The sequence below is a fragment of the Drosophila arizonae genome, chromosome 5 (assembly GCF_054131065.1).
Source record: "Drosophila arizonae isolate 15081-1271.41 chromosome 5, UAZ_ARI_1.0, whole genome shotgun sequence".
NCBI classification, from domain to species: domain Eukaryota; kingdom Metazoa; phylum Arthropoda; class Insecta; order Diptera; family Drosophilidae; genus Drosophila; species Drosophila arizonae.
In genome coordinates, this window is record NC_142925.1 from 17,660,353 (window position 1) to 17,686,345 (window position 25,993).

Genomic DNA, 25,993 nt, shown 5'->3' on the forward strand with positions numbered 1-25,993 from the left:
AATGTTTCTATTCAACAAAATTCTGCAATAATCGCTGCAAAGCTACATTTACTTTCTCACAGTGTATTCTGGCTTACGGGCCGTTTCACACGGCGCATGCGCAGGCAAACGGGGCATAAATACGACAGCAACAACAACAACATGTTAGTTAACCCATTGAAGCCTATACAACTACCACATATGAATGCGCGACAACTGCGCTGCTGCGGCCGGCAGCGTCGCCGTTGCTGTCGCGTCGGCAGCGCGCGCCTAAGCTGCGGCTGCGGCTCAGTTGCCGTAGCACCTGGCGCTCAGTTGTGGGCAGCGCGGCGAGCTAACAACAACGGCAAACAAAACGCAAACGCAAACGGCAAAGGCAAAGCCAATCGCATTCGCGACGTGCTTAGAATTTTGTTATTGTTACGATTTTGTTCGAGATGAGTTAGAACTTAATGTGGAGTTCGTTTGGGCGAAGTAAAACGAGAGAGAGAGAGAGAGCGAGCGTACGAACGAAAGATAGAGAGTCGAGAATTCAAGGAGCACAAAAAGTGAGAGCGTGAGCGCGGGAGTGTGTGCATACGTGTATGCCTGTGTCTTTGTGTGCGTCTGCGTCTGTGTGTGTGTGAGATCAAGATCTACTACAGACAGCAGCTAGCTGCAGCTTCTCATCGCCTGGCTGCAGCAGTTACGATTCGTGCGCGTCGCTTGCAACATCAAATTGTTTTTCGGTTTCCGTTTCGGCTTCCATTTGTTGTGTTGTGTTGTGTTGTGTTGTGCTGTGTGTAACTGTGTGTGTGGGAAAAAATGCAACAAAAATGTGTGTCCATTAGTTGTAAACGTTTTGGCGCTTGTAATTGGCGGCAGCTGCTTTTGTTTTGCCTTTAAGAGCAACCAACAGTGAAACAGGTGCGTCGACGCATGAAAACCTACCAAAAAAAAAAAATTAAATAAAATAAAATGAAAACAAAAACAAATATCCATTACAAATGCAGCTATAAAACTAGTTGAGCCTAGGATAAAAAATAGTAAAAAACATATAAAAGCAATTAAATCATTAAAAATGCATTATAAACAACAACAACAACAGCAGCAGCAACTCAAGGGAAATTCTGTAGTGGTCAGAACACCTGCAATGACTGGTAGAAAATTTACCAACCATATGCATTCGCTGTGAAGATGCTGCGACTACTACACTGATCTCTGCCCCTGGAGCGCAGCTTCGACCTGTTCCGCACTGAGTCATTAGTGCGATTCGCACTAAAAACGTACCCACGCCATTTTCAAGTGTTTTATATATCGTGTGCTTTTCGGACTTTAACGACCAAGCCAAATAACAAACAAAAAAAAAAACAAATTTACTAGCTCATACTCAAGTTTGCTTGATTTGTTGAGGCATTGGACTTGGCTAAAAGAATCGCTTGAATTGGCCAGCACACCAACGCAAAATACTTGATTCTTAATGTTTCGGCTTATGGCTTCTATGCGTGGGCTCAATTTGCCTGGCCAAGTTATGGCCACTAAGGCTACTAAGCGGCGAAACCGCGCAATGGCCAAATGTTCGTTAATCAAATGCCATGATATGAGTGCAAACTTTTAATTGTTGTAATTGAAAAATAGTTGGCATCGTTTCGCTCGGTGTGTGGGCTGGAAGATTAAGGCACTTAATGGAGCTCTGCTGCGTCTAACTAGAAGTTGCAAGCAATAAAGAAACTTTATACTTTTCGATATAGCAATAGTTTTATTATAAAAAAATCCAGTTTTCTTTATGTCTTTATTTTGTTAAATTCTAATTTTAAAATTTTAGAAAGCACCAATAAATTTTATAGAATACATATATATTTTATTAGCTCGTAAAACTTGAAAATATTTTTTGCTTTGATGGAGATATTTTAAGAAGATAATGCATTTTTTCTGATTATTCAATTTTGAAGTTATTTATGGCTTAGATTTTTAATATGTTGGAATAAAAATTTGATTGAACAGCAAAAGAATGTAAATATTCACACGAATCACAAATCAAATTCATTTTGCGGGATTATCCGAACTATTTGTCATCGAAAATATATAAAAGTTCTTGGAGCTTAAAAAACCAAATATAATTTTGCTTTGAGTTGAAAAAATCTATTTTAGGCAGGAGTCGTAAAGCTGAAAAAGAAATAAAAATATAACTCAATTTGAAAATGAGAAAAATATATATGAATATATAATATAGACTTACAATTATTGTAATGATTGATCGATCATCTCATTAAATCTCAAGCAAGCTTTTAAAAGCTTAGGTGTGATGGACATAATTAAATAATTTAAATAATAAACAAATTAAAGAAGCTATACAACATTTTCTGTTTTACAAAAAATATTAAAGTACTTAAATTTTACAAAACCTTTTTAAAGATTTGCTTATGATCTATTATTATTAAATTAATATTCACTGCAACTCAATGAGATCTCAGCGTCTTAACATTCTAGGAAAAGCAAATATCTAACTGCACTGTCTGGTGCATGACTTTATTATTGATTCATGTTCACGTCTTTGGAGTCATGCAGGCTGTCGCTTGAGTAATTTATCTAATGGATACTTGAACTGCTCATCAAGTTGACATAAAACAAATGTTAGGCATAAAGCTGCCTGCTCAGCATAACGAAACATGAACAGCAATAACCGCAACAATCGCTCTAACAACTTTACATTTGCAGTGAACTACAGCGACAGCAGCAACAGCAGCAGCTGAAGGCAAATGCATTCAAGGTGCGCTTAATTAACATGCAACTGGCAGCAGCAACAGCAACAGGCAAGCAGCAGCAACAACGGCGAGAGGCTAACGACAACAGCACGTCAAAGAGCGCAATCGCAGTTATCAAAAGAAACTAAAATTGCCGGTAGGCAGCAGCAGCAGCAGCAACAGCAACAACAACAGCAGCAACATCAGCGAAACTTTGCCAATCAGTCAAAGGCTAAAGATGAGTTGTGCAGCTGTGCCCTGTAGCAGCTAATTAAAGCGCACAACGACAGCAACCGTTGCAGCATCATCGATAGCAACAGCAACGACAAAATCAGCGACAACAGCAACACCAACAACTGGCAATAGCAACAGCAACTTGGCAACGGCAACGGCAACAGCAACATGTAAGTAGCAACATGGCATTTGACTTTCTTTCAGGCTGCAACAGCAGCAACAGCAGCAACTGCAACTGCAACAGCAGCAGCGGCAGCAGCAGCAATTGTTGACTTTCTAAGCCAGTTGCCAATTTGGTGCAATGGCAGGCGGCTGTTTTGGCAACAACAACTAGCAACAGGCAACAGGCAACTCGGCAACTGGCAACTGGCAACTGGTAACAGCCATTGCCAGTTGTTCATTGTCGCTTGGCTCCCGACAATTGTTTGGGGAACCACGGCGACTGGGTCGCGTGTTTGACACAAATGCCGCGCATAGTTTTGAAGGCGGTTCGGAGCAACTGCGCCTTATGGTCAAAACCAGCAAACAGTTAGCAAAAGAGGGGAAACAAAAAATCAGTATATATACCTATAAACTATGCATGTGTGTATGTGTGAGCAGTAACTGCTTCCTGCGCTGATTGCACTTTAATAAGCCAGCCGCGTATCTCAGAGATACTTTTGCCTGGCCCGGCAAAATGTTGCATGTTTGCTTAAGTAGCAAACAAAAAATAATAAGCTGAAGGCGGCACGCAAACAATGTGCAGACAAAATGCGGCTCTCGGGGGCTCCGCATCGCGTGCCAATGCCCATACCACAATGGGTCACAATGGGTTAAGCTGCCACATAAAGTATGCTGAAGTTGCAAAAAATAAAAGAAAAGAGAGAAAAGTAAGACTGCGGGGCTGCCAAATAAATTATTAGCAAATTCTGTTAAGATTTTATCTGAAAGGCATAGAGACTTGATATAAAAAGTATTTTATTGTAGATTAAATTTATATCTAATAATAATCTTCAAATATTTTATATATTCATAAAAATAATAAATTATATATTATTAAATAGTTGTTTAAGCTTCTTAGAAAAAATTATACAAATTATAACTACTCTACTTAAATTTAATTAAATGTTTTCATCTATTCTCTTTAGACATTTTTTAAAATTTTTTTAGTTTAAATAGAATTTTAACTGAAGTTTTAGCTATTTTAAAATGTCGAATTTCTCATGAAAACATATTTAATGTTTATTTAATAAACACCTAAATATATTGATAGTTGTTTAAGGTTCTTAGAAAAAATTATACAATTTTTAACTACTATACTTAAATTTCATTAAATGTTTTCATCTATTCTCTTTAGACTTTTTTTTTTTTTTTAATTTAAACAGAATTTTAAACGAATTTTTAGCTATTTTAAAATGTAAAATTTCTCATATTAACATATTTAATGTTAATTTAATAAGCACATACATTTCCTCACTGATTCATCCCCTTCATACAGCATTTTTTGCGCCATCAAGCTGAGTGCTTTGAAATTAACATACTTATTGTTTATTAGGGAATGATTTTCATTATTTTCTCATTTCTGACCCACTGTAAGGCACATTTCATCCCATTGAATGGCGGCAACTACTTTGATGCAAAGATCTCGGGCTTCGGTTTCGACTTGGAGTATTGTTTTTTTACGCTCAGACTCAGTTATTTGGCAATTTGTCCGATCGCACATTACGAGTAAAAGAGTTTTTTTTTTCCAGTTGGTTCGTTGGTGGCATAGTTTTGAAAAAGTATCTTTTATAAGCTGTGTGCGGCGAGCGCATTGCACATTGCCTGAGTTGCTTAGCTGTTAATAGGCTTAAAGCGGTTGAGCAATGGCTGCAATGGCGGCGTCGGCTCGTCTGAGTGGCATTATCCATCAGGCTATTTGCCACGCCTCGTACAACTGAATTAACAATACAATAATAACGACAACAAAGCTGGGGGTCAACTGGGAATCTTGTCTCAGACGAACTTGGCTAACAAAGTAAACAAATAAACAAGCACAAAATCATAAACAAGCGGCCAATAAATGTTTAGAGTGCAAAAGGCCATAATAATAAAGTTAAATAGAAACACCACACGAAGCAAAAATGAAAAAAAAAAAAAAACAATCTAACGTTGAGTTTAATGTGAACAAATTTGTGCGCTAGTCAAGCCATTACAGCAACAACAACAACAACAACGACAACAATTATTGCTGCAGTGCCTGCTACTGCCGCTTTTTATGTTTTTCTCGGGGTCGCTTAGCATTTTTTTTTTTAGTGTCAGTCATTAGCCAAAATATGAGCGGCAAAGCAACGAGCTACCCGGACTGAGTAGATTAAATAAGTTAGCTAACAAATTTATGCAGGTCTTACAGACATGACGATCAAGTGGTATTAGCGGAAAAGCGGGCGCACATAGAAAATCTAATAAATGAACTATGAAAATCATTTTGAAGTGCATATAAATAAGAGACACTAAATGAGTTGCTTGGATGACAATATTAATATTAAAATTAAATAATTCTGCTGGCTTGAATTCCATCTTCCAGTTTTCTTTTAAATTTCAATTCGAAATCCACTTTGCATTTCAATTCCATTTCAATTTAAAAAGCTTAGAGCAAGCAAAAAAAAAAAAAAAAAAAAAAAATTGGTTTTCACAAGTAGCTGAAAATAAAATATGTTATTTCTTTGACTACACATTTAAAATATGGATATTTCATATATCGCCGAATTTTTATAAAAATAATTGTTTGAGCATAAAATATCTTGCCTATATATTTAAAATTGTTAGTTAAAAAAATTAAATTCAATTTAAATAAAAAAAGAAAAATGAAAATTTGTAGTTGTTGTAATATCTTGTTTATTATTTTTGATATTATTCTAAGAATTTTCATATTTCCTGAAAATCTAAATTTTAAATCTGATCAAAATAACTAGAACTAGAATTACAAAAAATTATTTTGTATAAATTTAAAATAAATTCTACAAATTTGCATAATTTTGTGGAGTTTTTTACTAGAATAAAAATTATTAAAATTAAATAATAATAATAAAAAAAATATTTGTTGACATAAAAAAAAAAATAAAACACGAATTAACACATTTCTAATTACAAATAAACTTCCCATTTTATGGCAAAAAATTTAAATAGCTTTAAATATGCTAATAGTAATATAGTCGATTGCCAAACCAACCAAGTGGCCTAATATGTATTTAAGACGTAGTTCAAATAAGCCAAAGATGAGCAAGACTATTGTTTTTGTCGATATATGTATCTCAAATATGTTCACTAAAACCTGGTGGGTGCCTAGTTATTTATGCAGCATCATGTGTTGGGGGAGCTTATCTAAATGCACACGTTTTTCTAATCAATTAACTGAAATCTGAGACGAGCCAAAAACGCATTGTGTGGCTCTTTTTTTTTTTTTTTTTTGGTTTTTCTAATATCTCCACCGCAAGTTCCACAAAACGAGGCAACAACAACAACAAAACTCTAAAGTTGCGCGAGTCGTGTCAAAAATTGCTTTGTATTTTATTATAGTATTTCTTTTGGTTGTTGTTGTACTTTTTCTTATTTTCGATTTTTGTTGGTGCATTGTTTGAGCGATTTGTTTGAATTTTGCCGACCGGCGACGATTGGAAACTTGGAACTTGGAGCTTGGGCAGATGTGTCTCGCCAGTGCCTGGGTCCGAAGGGGTCCGAAGGGGTCCGATTGACTGTGTCTTGAGTTGGGTTGGCTTTGGCTGGCTTGGCATTTTATCCAGTCACGCTGCAAGTTATTTGCGTCGTGCCCAAGAAGTGCTCTGTTCTCTGTTATTATGCCAGCCGGTTCCATCATCAGTGCCATCGTGAGGAATAACGCTTGCCTCTGCAGTTTCTGGCCCTGGTAACTCGAGCTTTCATTTTGATTTATGCAGTTGGCAACAGAAATTGTTGCGCTTGCCCTAACCAAAAGGGTATATTGGGTTTGGGGTTTGGGTTTGTACAATTTTTAATGTGAACATTTTTGTGTGAAGTGGGAAATAGAGCTGATATGTGTTTAATTATTGCATAGCTTATTTAAATATTAAAATTTAGTATTACAATAATAATATTTTAATTTTTTAATTAAATAATTTATGATGTCTTTATGTCTTGCATATGATTTTGGCCATACTACTAAATAAATTTAAAATGATTATAAAAGTGCATTCATACGTCTTGAATCTTGTATACTCTTTCTTTTATTGTGATTTTGGACATAATATAATTATACAGAAATGAATTCAAATATTATAAAAATGTATTTTTACGACGATTATTTCTCAATTTGGTCTTTAATTTTATATACTATATTTTATTTATTTATTTTTTTTATTTTTTTATTTTTTAAAATTTTTCTCTAATCCTAGACGTAATACAATAATTTAAATATTTATAAAAGTGTATTCATATGTCGACTACTTTTCAATTACGTCTTTATTTAAATTTTTTTTTTTTTTTTTTTTTTTTGCATTTTGGGCTGATTTAGTTTTGTATGTTTATATGATATGAAATCCACTTGATGCTGCACTTGTTGAATTTTGATATGTTGTGGGAAAGTTGTTAAATGGGTTCCCAATTATTCTTGAGTTGCACATATTTGTGGCAGCAGCTGGCCAAAATGTATGCATAAATATTGATGCTCATTTCGTATGCAGCAGCTGCCTGAGATTGCCATTTTTTTTTATATAATTATATCTCAGTAACTGCCCTGCCATGTTTTGAGCCCGCAATTTGCAAGTAATTCAAGTCGAGTTTTATTTTGTTGTTTGTTTGAATGAATGAATGAATGAAATCGAGGTGGCCTTGGAGACAACTTCCGTTGTTTGGCAGCGAGTGAGTGCCAATTGTGAGAGTCACTTGTCGACGCGTTGTCTATTGTGTAGATATGTCGGAATAGCACTCTACACTCATCAGCTTAATGTCCAATTATAATTGGTCGACTGAAGGCTGCGCTCCATTGTCGTGAAATTCGCTCAGTGTAATGAGCACTCGTAACCATAATGGCATAATTATAAAGCCCCCAGGCCCAATTCCAAGTGTTGAAAAAAATATTAAAAAAAAATATATTTCAGTTTTGCCCGCGGTCCATTTCGTGTTGCGGTCAAGTGTCTCGATGATTATGTACAAAGTGTTTGCATGCGCTTTGAGGCTCTAGCTCTAGGAGTGGAAGTATCTATTACAGCACTTTAGACATATTGAAAAGGTACAAATGCCTTATGGGAAACTCATTCTCTTTGACTATCAGATATTTTGATATTATATCATGGCATGCATCCCTTTGTCCTACGCCTCTGTGTGGAACAGGTTTTCGGACTTACTGCGAACTGTCAACGAGGTTCTACGTATTCACAACTCATTATTTACACTCGACATAGTTGCTATTTTTGGGCTATCGAATTTCAGTTATTTCTGCTCGGCTCTGTTCTCACTGCCTCGTTTGCATATGACACAAATACGATTTCCAGATTCCACCACAGAGTTGAACAAAATTATGTTTTCTGTTTTTGTTTTCTGAGCGTGTCTTATGACCAAAGACGACTGGCGTTTAAAATATTTACAAGTTGTCACCATTTCGGGGCGATTCGTTTGGCCTCCAAATATTTGCATATACAATACATATTTATTTATTGACGGCCTCTAGAAACGTTCCACCTGCTCAATAAGCCGATCTCAAGCTAAGCTGGCCAATTGCGCAGCAGCAGAAAAAACAACAAATCAAAAATTCGATTTCAACTCGGAAATTGTTATGAGTAAATTTAGTTTTTTATTTCTTATTTTTTGCTTTTGTTTATGCCCTCACGACTGGCCAGCAATATTGAAAAAAAGGAAGCAAAAACACATTTTCTCGAGTCGACGTCATCGATTGCCGCGGCACCTCTCAATTGAAATTTGCAACTCACTTTCACCGACATGCATTTGAAATTTGAAATTTGAAATTCAATTACGGAGCCCAGTACGCCCAGGTCTTAAAAGTCGCTTCAACTTATCGCCGGCGGGCAATCAATGCAAAGAGCGTAAATGTTTATTAATTGGCGGCAAGCGGGCAAAAGCCAAATGCAACTTTTGCAAAACGGGTATACACGACTAGGAGGTATCCATTAATTGTGCAGCTATGAGTATAGAAAAAACTTATATTTATGCATTACAGTGGAGGCAATTTTTTATTCATATTACTTATGGTCAAAAATTAAAATTTCTTATTTTTCGACTTATCAGCTATAAAAAATTAAATTATTTTAATTGTATTTTATTTCAATTGTATTTATATTAATGTTTCTTTTTTAATTATTATTATTTTTTATAATCTAAATTTTAAATGAATTAATTATTTAAAATTATTTAAATAATTTATTATATTTTTTATTATTAAGAAAATTTTAAATAATTAATAAATTTTAAATTTTGTTAATAATAATAATTTTAATAATTAACCAATCATTTTGATAATTATTTAAATATTTAAAAAAAATTATTAATAATATACGAAGATTTTATAAAAAAAATGAATTAATGAACATTTTGATAAATAAGTTTAAAATCATATTAATGTTTCATACTTTAATAATATAAGAAGGTATTAAACTAGCAATCGTTGGAAATTTTATTTATAATAAATTGATGAAAAAGCTTTTTGCCTTCAAATACCCTGTATATTTGACATTTAGCAGTTTAGTCATCTGAATTGTCAACATGTTCGAAATCGATTAATTAGCAAATAGCGTAATGCGAATATATAAACTTTTCTCATTATATACAACGTGCATCATCTATTAACAATTTAATGGGAACTAGTTATAAAATTCACAGGCGAGCAGAGCAACATAGAGTAAGGAGTTGCTGAAGGTAAGTGTATGCAATGCATGTGCCGTGCCTAATGAAGCGGCGTCATCGCATCACAAGCTGCGACATATGCAAATTGCGTATACGCCCCGCAGCTCAAAGCGTTAGCCAAATGCCGTAGCTGAGTGTAACAGCATTTAGTTCAGCTTTGTAGCTGTCTGTAATCAGCGCTCAGTGCTAAATTGTTTGTGCCATGATGCAATAAGCGGATTTGACTCTGCTTTACAGTCCAGAGGCGTGCGATTGAACTGGCAGCGGATCGGTCAATGCGATAATTGACAAATAGCCCGAGCTGAGCTGAGCTGGCAAATATGCTCCGACTGTGGGTGGGCAGGTCGAGCGATGATCATGACTGAGATGATTGAGCTGGAGAGTTGCTCACCTTTTGCTAGCCGAGTCCACGTTCGATTGTAATCAACTCGAATACTATATTTATGCCGCCTGCCCCACGGCTGTCGCAGCTTGGCTTCACTGTAGAGAGCCTATCATAATTTACGACTTGCAGGGTAGCCGGGCAACCAGGCAACCGGGCAGGCGTCAGGCCTCAGCGCACGCGTTTATTCTGTTTTCGATTATGCGCCTCATGGCATTTGGCAGTCATAAGCTGGCGATTGGGTCGCCGGCCTTGATGGCAGCCGCCTTTGGCGTTTGTATCTTGCGCCTGCATCTTGTATCTTGTATCGCGCTGGCCGCCGTTTGCTGACCACATGGGGCGGCAGCAGGAAATTTGTTAGCCTGCCATAAACAGCGCCGAAACGTATAAATTATGATTGCAACGGGCCGCGACTAGACGCTTATCGATATGCAAAAAATAAACGCGGGCATAAATGAAATTGAGGGAGAGAGAGAGAGATGAATAATGAAAAAACGAAGCATATCCCAGCTCGTTGGTCTAGCGGGCGAAAGTGTTGAATGATGTTCTAGCAAAACGTTTTCAACAGCCGCCCAGCGGCCAAAAGCAATTTCTTTTAATTAATTTCCAACAACGATGTGAGCCGCTCTGTCGTCTAGACGCAGCCAGCCAGACAACAACTCGAAATACTTCACACGCCGACGCTCGAACCGTGTGACAGGTGCTGATTGAAATGACCCCAAAAGAGCGAGACATCGCTCTAAGTGGAAATCAAGATGGAGCTGCCATTCACACTTGTGCGGAAAACTAGCGTAAATACTGTGCACACAAACAAATTAAATGCCTGCAACAAAAAACTATAAATAAGACGAGAAATTCACATTTGATTTATTTCAATAACAAAAACATTCACTTTACAATTCAATTCCATTCAATGCAATTCATTTGGCTTGAGCTTAGGAGAACAAATCTTTAACTGCGTCGACAGCATCGTTCTAAAAAATATATATATTAAATATATTTATATAGTATATATATTCTATAAGGTTTATGCTGAATGCCAACCTACAAAGGTATCCTTAATACTGTCCCATAGATCACCGTTGGCCACATCCGCATTGACCGCCAACAGGATAACCGTTAAAATTAGTAAACCGTTGTAATTCATATTGAAATCGCGCTTTTATTTCTTTTTTTTTTTTTTTGTACAATTTTCGATGATGCAGATGCTGCTGGAATTATACGACTGTCGTCTTATCTGGTTGGCGTATAAATAAATAGCTTTACAGACGCAACGCAGCTGATAACGCTCAATTTGCCAAAAAAAAAATTAAATTAGAATTTGTGTCTTAGATTTATAGAATATGCAATACTCTGAATGCGAGATAAAATAAAAATCTAAATAAGAATTTGAAAACTTTTTTAAAGATGTAAAATAAAATAAATATTGAAAGTAATTCAAATCTTTTTTTTAACTACTCAAGCTTGAGATAAAAGTAGCTAATACTTACAAAAATATACCTATTTGAAGCAATCATTTAATTAAAAATAAATAAAAATTAATATATGTTCAACAACTTAAATTTTCTAATTAACAAAAAAAAACAAAAAAAAAAAAAAAAAAAAAAAGAAAAAAAAAAAAAAAAATAATAATAATAACAAATAATGAAAATAAAAGTTAAATATATTTTTAAAAAATATACATTTAATTTAATATTTACATTATTTTCAACAACTAAAACTTTAGCATTCTCATGATGCACATCTAGTCACCTATGCTATTGCAGTGTATTATTCTAATAGTTGTTTATTCCAAACTTGACTCCAGCATTCTTGTCTTCCATTTCCATTAGCAAACAAAGCAGAGTACAGCAATTGCTCATAAATGTGCTTTACATATATGTATGTGTATATGTATATATACTTAATCAGCTTAATATGTCTCTTCTTTTATAAGAAATGTTGTTCATATTGGGTATGCCCGACGACCAAATACTTAATAACTAAAAGCTGTACATATACATATTAAATTCCCATTATTACAAACATATTTCAGATTTGTCTTCTTAGTTCTGCGAAAAGAAATCTTGAGCAAAGATTTTATCCTAGAATGTAATTATTGGAGATTATTTATTTATTTATTTAAAAAATTATAACTTACGAGATCTTTTCCCATATTTTCGACTTCATTGCCTGACTTTTCCTGTATTAAAAGGTTCTCTTGAAATATGTTGACAGACTTCTTATATATATTCTACTTACAACATCTGCACCAATATCGTTTATCCAATTTGCATAGGCTTGAGCCATATTTATGGCCAGGAATAAAGCCCATAAGGCAAAAAATCTGACAGAGTTCATCTTGAAGTGAAATGTTGTTTTTCCTGTTGCTGCTGCAGTTGAACTACTGAAATGATTGCAAGATCTGTGACTTTTATATGAGATGCGATCAGAGATTAGTACGGGTTTAGATTCTGATTGGGATTTCCCCATCAGATAAGGGCATATGAATTCATTTTGCAATCGGATGTGATTGACTGTCTAATACAGGCTCAACGTTTGAAGAGCTGTCTAGCTTATAAGGGGCTTCTTTAAAATTGTGTGAATCCAATAAAACGAGAAAACATATTCCACATTTAAAGACTCTTTGGAGTTTACTGATTATGGAATATACTTTTTTGAGTCCTTGTCTGATATATAAAATTTTAAAAAAATTCTAGAGTCGAATGTTATTTTACTTAGAGCTGAAACGTATAATTTTTTGTATGATTTGGAATTTTAATTTTAGTATTCTTACTCATTATTATTATATATATTTTATTTTTATTTTATTATTTATAATTTAGTATTTATTTATTTTTTATTATTATTGAAAAATTATTTTAGCATTATTATTCTTATTTTTAATTTAAAACTTATTTATTTGCATTCATTAGTTTTCTTTTTGTTATTATTTAGAACTCTATATCACCACAAACGAGCGTTATGCAGTTAGTTGCGCCAGTTTACAATGTTCTAAGACTTGTTTTAGTGGCTGACTTTTCTCGTTTCTCAAAAATAATAAAGGGGCTCGCATCTGCATAATTGTTGGGCATTTCCAAAGAGCAAGTGATTAGCAGTCTCTAAGTAATAAATTGTATTATAGAAGAGAAAAATATCAATTAATTACACATACAAAATTCTAATACAAATATTGCTTGTTAAGAACTTTTTCAATGCGACAGTCATTCAGTTGACATTCGCTGGACAACTTTATTAAAGCCCCAAGCTAACTTACAAGCCACACAGTAGTCCATTGCTCTGCGGGGCTTCTGTGAAAAAAACGTCGAGTCGCACAAGTTGTAAAATTTAAACAGAGAAAAAAGGTTAAAAATGACAAACGCCATAAAAAAAAAAAGACTGATCCACGCCGGCGGTCAAGGCACATAAAAAAATAACCAAGTAAGAAAAAAAAAAAAACAAAAATTAATGACTTCCAAGCAAGGCGGCAACAATTTAAACAATACAAAATTACATTATCCACAACACATCAATAAAACATTTTCTTGTTGACTTCGATAGCTGGAGAACTGGAGAGCTTGAGAACTGGAGAATTGAGACCCGCAGAGGCCTCAGGCACCGGCTCAGCCAGCTATCATGGCGAAAAATCGATTGGGTGTGACGCATAAATGATTGCAGTCATTTATTGAAACATTTATTGCGGTGTCCGCAATGAGATTTCCATGTGCAGAAATCTCTAACGCATAATTAAAAGCCGCGAAGTCCGCAGGCCAAACTTGTTTATGAAATCATAGATACATATACCAAAAATACGATACGATACGATACGATATATGAATGCGAATTATAACCGGCTCACTTATCTCTTTTGAATCGGGTGTCTGTGCTTCTTTTATATTGGTTTTTTAATTTTTATTCTGCCAATAAGTCGCAGCTAATTTGTATCTACGTCTCGACGCGAGGGTCGCGACAATTAATAAGCAACGAAATTTCATGGAGCATGAAATTTTGCTGTTAGCTCATTAACAGTTCGGCGAACCAACTTCAAATTTCAAGCATTTTAATATATTCATTCCGACGTGCTTCCATCGACCGAACACATTAGCATAAATTGAAAAACAAACACATAAATCAATATGCAACTAACTAAAGCGTTTGCCTTCAAATAATGAAGAAATAAAAACAATTTCATGGACTAGTTGCAGTTCAATAGACGCCAAGCTGATAACCGACGTGACATGGAAATCTATTGGAAATATTAAGCATCGCCTATAAGGCGGCAATTGTGTAAATAGAGAGCCATAATGAGCCATTCATTGATAATTATAATTGCGGCTACAGGCAAACATTTCAGTTTCATTTACAATTTGAACAAGAAATTGACATAGCTGAGGCTTTGTGTCGGACGACATGAACAGAGCGCTGTATTAGTATTTTATTTATAGATATTTACATAGAGAGGAAAATAGTATATGTAATATATAGGAAGTCAATATATTGAAGTTGCTTATGAATACTTCGTATAGCAATATGATGCTGGGCTTAATATGAATAATAATTAATATTTTATTATTGCAGTTTTATTAAATTTAGTTTTAATTTGATGAACTGTTTTTAATTTGCTTCTTAACAGCTAGTTTGACATAAAATATAAATATTATAAATACATAACAATATTTTATACATCTACATTCCCTTTTTTATATTTTTAGCAATATATTAATTATTAAAAACAGTAAATAAAATTTCTATAATAAAAAAAAAAAATCGAATTATTATTATTTTTATTTATTTTATTTTTAGTTAATATAAATTGTATATTAATGATATTCCAAAAGGTTTCAATAATGCCTGTGTCAAATTATATATAATCTTCTCATATTATATGTAATACAGTACACATTGGCTATAGCAACAGCGAAAACAATTTTATTTTCTTTGTATAATATTTTTATTCATTATTTAAACGATTTTTACGCATTATTAAACATACATTTCAATCATTCAAGTAATAAAAATTTGCAATAAATATAGATCCTTTTTTTTTTTTTTTTTTTACTTTGATAAACATTGAGAGTGTTGTTAAATACAATCAGCTACGATGTGAAAATTTGCGCTGCTCCTCTGTTTACTAAACATTTTACTGAGTCTTTTTATAGCTGCTAAAATGTTTACATTTTAATAACATACATAAGAGCTCAATATTATTTATTTATATTTTATTATATTTTACTATATTTATAAGTGTATATTTATATCTACAAAAAATTTGTTGCATATAAATATGTTTTTGAAGACTTTACTATATTTATGTGAATAAATAAATAAGAAAAATATTTTCATTTACTTAAGATATAATTTCAAGCTTTTATGTTCTTCAGCCTCAAATGTGTAAACATCAAGGGCTCTTGGCACATTGTTATGTTAACGGTGTCTGTTGTAGTGCGTGTACTGACAGACTGCATGACATGCAGTTTGACACCTTGTAATGGCTGAAAGTGTTTAGGTGTTATCTTATCGCTGCTTGTCATGTGTGTGTGTGTGTGAGTGTTACACATGCTTTTTATTTTTTGGGGGCAACAATAACATTTTGCTTGCGATTGGGAAGTAGTTGGCGTCAATTCTGGTTGTTCTTGTTGTTATTGGATTTACTTTGCCGTTTCTGTTTACAAAGTGGGCGAATGCACTCGATTCTTGCAGCAATATTTACTCATGGCATATATGTATGTATGTATGAGTATATAGACAAAGTTGTCTGATGACTTTGCTAATTAAAATTGAACGACTCGATAATTATGCTGTTATATTGTCTCTAACAAATAGTAATTTTGAGCTGTTGCTGATATATATAAACGAAATGACTCTGCATTGCCTGCAACATGAAACATCAAAGTGAACTCTGGCTCCGTTGCCAGCCCTGCGACAGGCAGGCGACACCTTTTGGCTTCATCAATCATTTTTATGTGCACTGGAGGCGCAATAGAATCAACCATATCGACGCTTCTGTGGCCAGCCTTTTAAATGTGCACACAGAGAGAGGGAGAGAGAGAGGGAGAAAGAGAGAGAGAGAGAGTGATTGAGAGGGGGGGATATATAGACACTCTCAGCTAGCTGTAAGCGCTTATCGGGCATGACGCTTGTTTAGGTGTTTCCAACAGGTTACGACGACGCCGACTCCGGCGAACTGTTCAACTGGTTTGCTGAGCTGCTGCTGCTGCTGCTGTTTATATTTATTAATTATCGTATCGATAATTCTACCATCTGTGAGCTGAGCTTCGAGTTGTCTCAAAAGCAAAAATCAAATGAGAGAAGAAGAAAAAACACCAAAACACAAAAAAAGTTCTGTCTTGCTGCTCTTTGTGGCCGTCAGCAAGCAAAATAAAAGAAATAGAAATAAAAAGCAATATATAAAAGCAAATACACACACACACACATACAGATACAAGACAAATACATATGCATACAGAGCATAAAGTTTAGCGGCAACTCGTAAAGTTTTTCTCTGCCGCATTTCAGTTCGATTCGAGCGATTTTCGAGCGCGGAGCGTTGCGTTGCCTCGTTCACGTTGAACTAAAAAAGAAATAACACTAAATAAATAATATAAAAAAGAAGAAAAAACATTTTTACAAAATAAATCGTTTTTTGTTTGTGAAGTGTGTTACGGCGCTGAGTCAGCCGAGAGTGCAGCAAGTGAATAATAATAATAGTTCATGCAATGTGCTTTCTAGTGCCCGGATTCGCATTCAAATCTGAAGTGAACGTTGTCGCCATGGCGTGGCGTTTCGCTGCCAATCAAATTTAATTAATTTCGGGCCTAGAATTCCCATTTGGCCAAGAATAGTGTGCATGCCAATTAATTAGCCAGCTGACTCGAAGCGAAGCCATTCAGCATGAGTGTGAGTCTTGGTGATATTGGTATCGGAGTGGGTAGTTTACCCGGCGATTTGCTGTCGTACGATGAGTCAAAGTTTGCCCAAAAACTAACACACCTGACTCCCACGGAACAGGAAGCCGTCAAGCGTTTTTGGAGGTAATACTGATAAGCAGATAGGTATATTTGTGCGTTGGTCTCCCCACTAGCTCCACATTGAGGCCGGAAAGCCTAATTAATTGGGCGCTGTTTAGAGATTAAAGATCGCTCGTTAGACGCATTCAATGTGGCGGCTGCGACGCCTCTCCACGTGGGTGTGAGTTAAAGGTGTGAGTGTGAGTTCCATCTAGACCCACAAAAGTGCCAAGATGTGGGTAACAAAGCGAACCGCTTAAACATACAAATCAAATGTGACATAGTCCCAAGCTAATTGCTCAGAGGTGATAATGAAAAACCTGTTATGCGGCTTAAAGCAAAATGCCAAAAACTTTGATAAAGGGATTGCTTAAATAGATTTTTTTTTACCAAAATCAAACAAGACTTTAAAATATGCAATTTTTAAAAGCATTTCAGAGTATGTTGGATTTAAAATAGGGTTTGACAGCTTTATGAAACTACGAAAATTGAATTAACAAATATAAACAACAATTTGTAGAGTATTTTGAATGAAATTTTTTCTATATATATTTTATAAAATAATTAATACAACTTTTTGTTTTAAGCAATTTTTGTTTAGATATTTAAAATATTATTATTAAAAAATTAGTATTATCATGTAAGCAATAATAAGGAAAGTATTTAATTATTTAAATTACATGAAATATATTATTATTAAAAATAATAATAATAGTAAAAAAAAATAAAAAAAAAAATATAATAAATAAATAATATAATAAAATATAGTATAAAATTTGTAAAAAAAAGAAACAACAAACTTTGCTCGTAATGAAAAACTATTGACAGTAAATAAAGTCATATAAATAAAATTGAAAAATGAATAATTCATTTTTTTTTTTTTTTTTTAAATTTTTTTATGAACAACTTTAAGACATTATTTAATTTTAATTTTTTAAATTTATTTTGTTTTTATTTTCATTTTTATTTTTATAAAGCCTTACTATAGAGAAATAACAACAACATTGAAAGCGAATTTGACATTTATGTATTTTTTGCTATATTATTTTCAAAGTTTCTCATAAAATATGTTTTGATATGTGATTGAACATATGTACTGAAATACCACAAAAGCTGTCAATCAACTATTTTTTGTTGGTCCGCGTGCAAAAAGTTGAGCAAAGCCTGTGAAAACGCGCGTAGAACGCGTGTAAAACGCACAGGAAACGCGTGTAAGCTCTGGTGCACAAATATTTGTTTGGCTATTGACAACTGTTCAAATAGAACTTATCTATACGATTTATAAATAAATTAATGCTTTGGCTTTGTTAGTCAAGGGGCTGAAGGCAGCTGTCGCATAGAATGCAGCAAAAATGCGCTGTACAGATGCGTAGATACACAGATACTAAGTTGAGGCGCAGATACAGATACAGATACTGATGCAAAGATACAGAGATACTGAGCACACTTGCTGCGCCTCAGGGTGCACTGCTGCAGCAGTTGCTCGACACAGGAAAATTATAATAAAATATATCAAGCTGTCAACATTTTGAGTTTTGCCTGCGGCCCCTTTTGTTCTCATTGTTGTCATTGTTGTTGCTATTGTTGTTGTTGCTGTTGTCGTCGGTATTTTGAAACATCTTTGAAACTATGCGTGCCACAAAATCCACAATAATCTGTTTGCCATGCCATCAAGCACAAGGGTCTGCGACTATTTCATTTTCAGGCACTCATTAGTGAACTTCGCTCTCCCCTTTAGCTGCAGCCCCACCATTTAGAATATATATATACATTTCTTTTTTTTTTTCCTGGAAAATTGTACATGCATGCAGCATTTCTCATTTTCATTTGTTTCAACGGAAGCTGCAATTATTTATAATTTGTTGTTTTTACTTTGGTTTGGCCAAGTCCTCTAACCTGATGCAATTAGTCCCAAAAATGGGACTTGTATGGAAGCGAAGGGGGGGGGGGGGGGGGGGTAGACTCAGCCAGCGGGCATATCTTATTAAATTAATTGCCTGTCATGTTGCTCCACGCTTTCGGCAGCAACAAGCAGGACAGCAACAACAATGTTTGCTGAATATTAAAATAAAATAAACAAATCATGTTGAAAGCCGTCTTGCGATTTGCTGCCATAATTTTGTTCACATTGCGCTTATTTCGATTCCAAAATTTATGTAAAATGAAAATTTATGCGTCAACTGATTTATGCGGTTTTCCGTATCGCATGCATGACATCGCCATAGAGCCACAGCGCCATAGAGGCCGCCTCCCCCGCAGCTGATCATCAGCTACTCCCCCCTCGCCCAGTCTGTCAAGTTGCATCCATGTGCGACGAGCGACGAACGACGAGCGACGAACGACGGCGTCGCTTATTTTTGGAGCGCAGTCCAAATTAATATGTGTGTTTATGATTATGATACACGTATCATTATGCTTACACATAAATTTGTCTTTGCCTCCGAGCTGGGGGAATAACAACATTGTCAAGCAATCGACTAAGACTCTCTGGAGGAGGAAAAGTCTCTGTGTATATGTCGAGACGTCATATCGGAGCATAAACCCAAATCCAAGTCTGTCTGTAATATATTTTTATTAGCTCTTCTTTTCGAATAGTTGGATTATGCAATATTTTTGTTCGAGAAAATTGTTGAATGTATTTTTCTAAGTGAAAAATGTTGTTAAGAAAATTGTTTGGCTGATATAGAAAATATAAAATGCAAATGGGAATGTCTAAAATTATTTCTGGAATAGTTATTGGAGCGAATAAAATAAAGTCATCCGTGATTACTTTTGATTTAAAATTTTTAAGACTGTTTATAATTATCTTTATATTTTCCTACTTCAGACTTAAAACCTGTATTTTATTTATTATTGTATTTTATTTAATTATGTAAAAAAAATATTTCATCGTGTTTATCATATATCATATATAATTAAAATTTTTGTTGTTATATCTACAAATTTTTGTAAAGGGTATTTTACAATAATTTCAGAGTTTAGACTAAGAAATAGGCGTTTTCTACTTATATAGTTATTTAACTATTTAATTGTTAAAAAAAATAGCTCTACAATATTATTTATTTTTTAAATTATATGTTTATAATAATCATATTTTTAAGACATTATTTTCCAGGGTAGCCTTAAAATTTAAATTTATTTAAAATCAAATCACTTCAATTCACATGAGCCAATTATTTAGCATTATATAAGTAAATAAACTATCATTGCAATATTTAAATATGTTTTCTATTTTGCATTTCTCATAATAAATTCTTTTCTTTACTCCATTTGCAGGTCACTCGTTTTGCGGAGTCAACGCGCCTTCATTGAGGAAAATGGTACGTAAAGCAGCTGGGGCTGGGCGTGGGTTTTTATTTGGCCATAAAATCGCGGCTTAAGCCCACATGAGTGCCACTCTGGTGGAATTGGATGTGGGTCAACTTGACGCCCGCACAGAGCTCAGAGATTGGCGATGACGGCGGCAACACCCACCCACCGTCCATAAAAATGGCAATGTCTTTGCTCTGCGCCAATTTGTCGCAGCAGCAGCAACAGCAACAACAACAGCAGCCGCAGCGGCAACTGCAGCTCTCAGATTGGCATCGGCTGCACATGCAGGAATCAAGGCACTTTCCAGTGTCCATTGGCAGTGTCGAGAAAGAGAGTCAGCTGGCTTTGACGACAGTCAGAGTCGATTACGCCTCCAGGCGATATTTGCAATTCCACAAAATTTGGCTGCACAAAAATTCGCATTTGACTTTTAATTAAGCCCGAGAGCCAGAGCCGGTTTTTGGGCTCTGATTGATATAGATGGAGTTTATTCATTATTCATTCATTCATTTGGCTATGGCCAACTTATGACAGCGGATGTGAGTTGACGTTTTTGGGTGTGTGGGCGTGGCCGGTTTGCAGGCGTTAATTGAGGCAATTAAATACGAAATGTATATGCCAGCCGAGTACGAGCCAAGTCTGTGCCAAATTGGGCTCATTAGCCACACGCAGTTTACAATATTTTTAGTATTTTTGTTTTCTTTTCGTTTTTATTTACATTTTCATTTCGTTGCGTTTACACATAAAATTTATGACACGTGGAGCATCATAATCAAGAAAATAATAATAGCAACCAGAGCCAAGAAGCCGTGCATTAATTGGATAATCAAATGCATAGAAAATAACCATAAATTGGCCCACCGAGTCGTTCCGTGGGGAGCACTTTAAAGCAAATCAAAGCGAAGACCTGGGCGAACAACTGCAGCAATTAAGCAAAAATAGCTGATGCACTAAAAAAAGAGAGAGTCATTTAAATTGACTGATCATGAGGGATACTAAGATCGTTATGGGATATTTATTTATTTTTTAAAAGGTCTTTAAAGGCTCTTTTAGCTGTTATGTGAGCTTATAAAAGTGAGTAGGATATTTATCATCGTCTGATTTGGCTTTTGGTTGACCAATCAGCTTTATAGTTGGGCGACTATAACTATATCTTAACTATTGCCATCGAAATTTATTTATGGTGTGAAGTTTTTTATTTATATTATTTAAGAGTTGATATGAAGTAAACATAGTGCCATTAAATAATGATTTAAAAGAAGCCAAGAATTATGTGATGTCTACGACTATGCTGTATAGTCTGTGTAGCCTATTTATTATTATTACTCTTTATATCTTTTATATATATGTAAGCCCGACTTTATATCAGCTTTCATATAAGAACATTAGCATTCAGATTTCTTGTAAAAGATATGATATTCTTATATATTCATGGTATACTCTGAGTCATTAATTTTATTGACTATTGATTAAAGTGCCATAAACTCTGATTTGCGCACAATTTAGATAATCCACATCTACATTGATCAAAGTATTTGTTTACATTAAATTATTATATATTTCTTCCTTCTCGGCTGCTCCTAAAATTCCTAATTCATTAGCTCATTTGTATATTATATATATGTATGTAATGGAACTTTTAAGGAAGTAATTATCGCTCTTTGAGCTCTCGGAGCTGCCTTTGCTCGTCCTCCTTCTGTTTGCTCTCCCTATGCTCGCTGTTCCTCTGATTACTTACTGATTAAAGGCACTGTTAAGTAGAACGCTGTTGCGATTTTTGTGAATCTTCATATCAGAAGAAGAAAGCCGCAAGTCTCTTAAAATTCCAAGAAAACCATGATATAAGAATATAATATAATGATAATATAGCATATTTTTATTCTTTAGTAAATTAGAAAATAAATCTTAATAAATGATAAATAATAATTCACTGCCATAGAATGATAAAAAAGGGAACTTTAGGTCCTAAACAGTGACGACCTGCCTTTGAGCTAATTAGTATAATTTGCCATACAAATTCAGATTTCTTTCATTTGCTCAAATTTTCTTAAAAAAAAAAAAAAAAAAAACAAAAAAATAAATTAAATAAATAAATTACCATCGACTGCTTACATAGACCATTTCCCCTAGGTATCAATAAAAATAAATTATTGTAGCATTTTCTGAATTTATTTTCCTGCTGCTGTCACTCGAGTTGCGGCATGGAAAATAGATTGTGCAGCGGTTGCACGTGTTTAGCATAATTAAATTTTTGCACTTTACGGCCATTTGTTGTTGTTGTTGTTGCTCTTGTGGTTTGTGCTGTTTTGCTGTGGCTGGCATTGCACCGTTAGCTTCATTAGCTGCAGCTGCAACAAACGCCTACCCACTACAAATACCGACCCAGACACAGCGTCAGCCCCACAGCTCCAGCATATGTGGCTAAATTGGATGATGTATGTATCAGTCGGACATATGTATTAGTCGGGCAACCAGTTTTAATTTCAGTTTGTTTTTTGCTGCCTCCTTTGCTCTGTGGCTGTCTCTTGGCTGTCGGTCGGAAATTCATTCACAAGCCGGCTTCATTTCGTATGCTGGGCAGACGACGACGTCTTGGTCTGGGTCCGAGACGCCCACACAGAAGATTTAGTCATTACAACTCGATGATGATGATGGCGATGGTGATAATGATGAGAATGTGGAGTGCCTCGTTTTTGGGGTCTGTCTTGAATACTTTTGTCTTGAATACGAGTCGAAGACGGAGTCGGAGTCGGAGTCTGTCTACGTGCCTGGCCAGAGGCCTGGGCATGCTCGTAATTTACCTTTACTTGCGGCTCAGTTTGTTGCCTGTCCATTGGGCTAATTTCTTAATTTTTTTGTGCGCCGAGTGCGCGATTTATGTCATTGTACGAATAAATAGGCGCCTTTTATGGTGGCCCCAAAATCGTGTAAATAAAGTTGTTCACGTTGGCCAGCACACAATGTAACGATAACTGATTGAAGGGGTAACCGAAGCTGGCTCTTGGTTTATTTACTTTTGAAATGAGTCATTCGTATGAAAAAGGTGATGAATAGAGGATTTGCTACGTTTTAAGTTAATCTTGGATAATCATTATTATCATACTGAAATATTCCATGTTTGCCTAAGATAAATTCAAGCAGTGAAATAATGAGAATAATGAAATTTGTTAGATAAGACATTTAAGTAGGGTATTCGTATATACAGCGTGGCACATTAATATTCGTATTTTTTTTATTTATTTATTTATTTTTTTTTTTGTTCAACTTAAATGCAAATAAACATATGAAATTTATAAAAATAATCAAATTTTAAACAGACTTTGAAAAATAATAATGTATTTTCATAGGGATATACATGAAAATTATTAAATTGTTTCATAACTAGAAAAATTATATATAAACATATATATTGTATTTTCATTTATACATACATTTATTCATTTATATACAGTCGAGTCTCGATAATTCGTACCCCGCTAAATCGAATATAACGATAAATCGAAAAAAAAAAAATAAAAACAAAAATTATATCCCCTTAAAAGAAATTCGTTCTCAATAATTCTTGAAATTTTGAATTTCTTTGTAAATCAAACAAAATCGTATCCCCTTCCCATTTCGAATTATCGGGATTCTACTGTACATACAAAAATACACTCAAAAAAATATGCGTACGTTCAGGTTCTGAAATTGCCTAAAGTCAAATTTATTGATATATATTTCTATATTTATATGTATATTTGTATACATATTTATATTTTTCTATATTTATATATAAAAATATTTATATATTTCTATATTTACTATTCATCGTCGCTATTACCATATTGTTCGGAACGAGAAACCTGATGAAAATTTCAATTTGGTTGACTCTGCGGTTGGCGCTATTAGTTGATTATAAATCAGTCATCAGTCAGAGCAAAAGTTGTTATACATATATAGATTTGTTTATTCTCTGTTATATGTTAATTTATGCCACATATGAAATGCATAGAATTTTAATACAAATATATATATAAGCCGATGATCTAAGCGCTTCTATTTGTCAGCGATGCTAGCATGAGCTAAGCAAGACTTTAACTTTCACTGTTTTTGTCGACTTTTAGTGTTTTCTTGTTAGCACCGGCCAAGGTGCACATCTCTGGAAAGTGCTAATTATTTGTGGGCTAGTGAGCAGCTGTAAGTGCCGCTTGAGAAATATGGCTAGTATTTAAATAAAAAGCATTGCACTCAGCTCGTTTCACATGCCCATTTACACGTGCCGCGGCACAGCATTTACAACAGTCAATCAAGTGGCGACCATGTTTTGCAATTGAAAACGGCCAACACGCTGACGCGACATATACAAGCACTTAGCCAGACGAGCCGTTGTTGGCCACCAATTAGGCGACATTAGGCAGACTGCATTCCTCGACGCCCACAAGGCAAACGCAGCACATGCCAAACTCAACTCAAACAGCTGTGGTTTTAGTGTGTGTGTGTGGGTGTCCAATACAGCGATGATAATGAAGCCGGTAAGCAGCGTCATTAACACCACGCCTTCATTTAGGCCTACGCCCCCGCCTCTGCGATCGACCGTGGCCGTGACTGTGGCTAATTAGCAGTAAAACAAGCGTTGCCACTCAGCTCATCAATATGCAGTTTGTTGGCCTGGTTAGCACTGGAGCAACCTGTCCAAACACTTTCACAAGCGTCGCCCACAGAACGCCCACACAGGCAAAGAGCTGCACGCTTTTTATGAATGAATGAATGCCCACTGAGTGCCGTTGAAAGCGAAACCGAAATCGATTTCAGCTTTGCAGCCGTCACACATAGATGGCGCCACACGACACCGTGAAGAGCGCGCTGTTTAGCTGCCTGATAAGCGTTCTAAATGCTGCGTATCTTATCGCCAATTACAACTAACTGAGTGATGAGCACACTAAGAATTTTGATTCTTTTCCGATCCAGTTGGGTCGAGAACGTGCACACCAAATGGTCGGTCAATCGAAACTGGGCATTTGCTACGCGTATTTCTCAATCTATCGATTCTCTTGGGGCTCGCGACTGGACGAAGGTCAATAGATAATGCTTTGGAATTTCTTATGGTTTGCGGTACTCTGGCTGTTCTATGAGGCAAGAAAGCCTCGGCAGCGCCTGTGCGACGCAAGTGAGTGTGGCAGGGAAAGTGAAGTTATACATTTAAATATATATTAGATATATGTATATTTTTGAGGTGTGGCCGTAATTGCTTATATATATATAGAAATGATAGATAATTTTTTTATTTTTTTTATTTTTATATTGAGATACAAATTTTCATCTACAGCAAAGATTTAAAAATCCACTGTTATCTCAGCTTTTAAGTTTTTATTTATTTTAATTTTTATTCATTTATATATATTTTTACTATTTTTTTTCTTAATTTAATTTATTGGAACATTTATTTTAATGTTAAATATTTATAATTTTTTAATTATTTTTACAAAAAATCTTGTAAATGACGTAATTAAAATTACGTTATTTAGTTACTCTATTTTCAGTTTAAT

The 25,993-nt window shown here is 34.8% G+C and overlaps 2 protein-coding genes across 4 annotated transcripts in view; one reads left to right on the plus strand and one right to left on the minus strand.

Annotated features, from left to right (window-relative positions):
• The first annotated feature begins 284 nt into the window (after nt 1-284).
• Nucleotides 285-25,993, plus strand: part of Kank (KN motif and ankyrin repeat domain-containing protein 2 kank) — a 45,225-nt gene continuing 19,516 nt past the window's right edge. The window contains exons 1-3 of one of the 3 annotated variants that reach the window (XM_018012866.2): nt 285-885; nt 2,677-3,106; nt 20,433-20,476. In XM_018012866.2, coding sequence (XP_017868355.1) covers nt 3,105-3,106; nt 20,433-20,476 — 46 coding nt within the window. In that variant the 5' untranslated portion in view covers nt 285-885; nt 2,677-3,104. Of the gene's footprint in view, nt 886-2,676; nt 3,107-16,655; nt 17,181-20,432; nt 20,477-24,614; nt 25,615-25,993 lie in introns of those variants that run through there. The other 2 variants (XM_018012863.2, XM_089471956.1) reach the window with 2 other exon arrangements.
• Nucleotides 11,813-12,570, minus strand: LOC149268592 (uncharacterized). The gene is made up of 3 exons (XM_089471957.1): nt 12,412-12,570; nt 12,311-12,352; nt 11,813-12,254 (listed from the first exon to the last, which is right to left on the minus strand). The coding sequence occupies exons 1-3, from the start codon at nt 12,508-12,510 to the stop codon at nt 12,216-12,218; spliced, it is 180 nt and encodes a 59-aa protein (XP_089328083.1). The 5' UTR covers nt 12,511-12,570; the 3' UTR covers nt 11,813-12,215.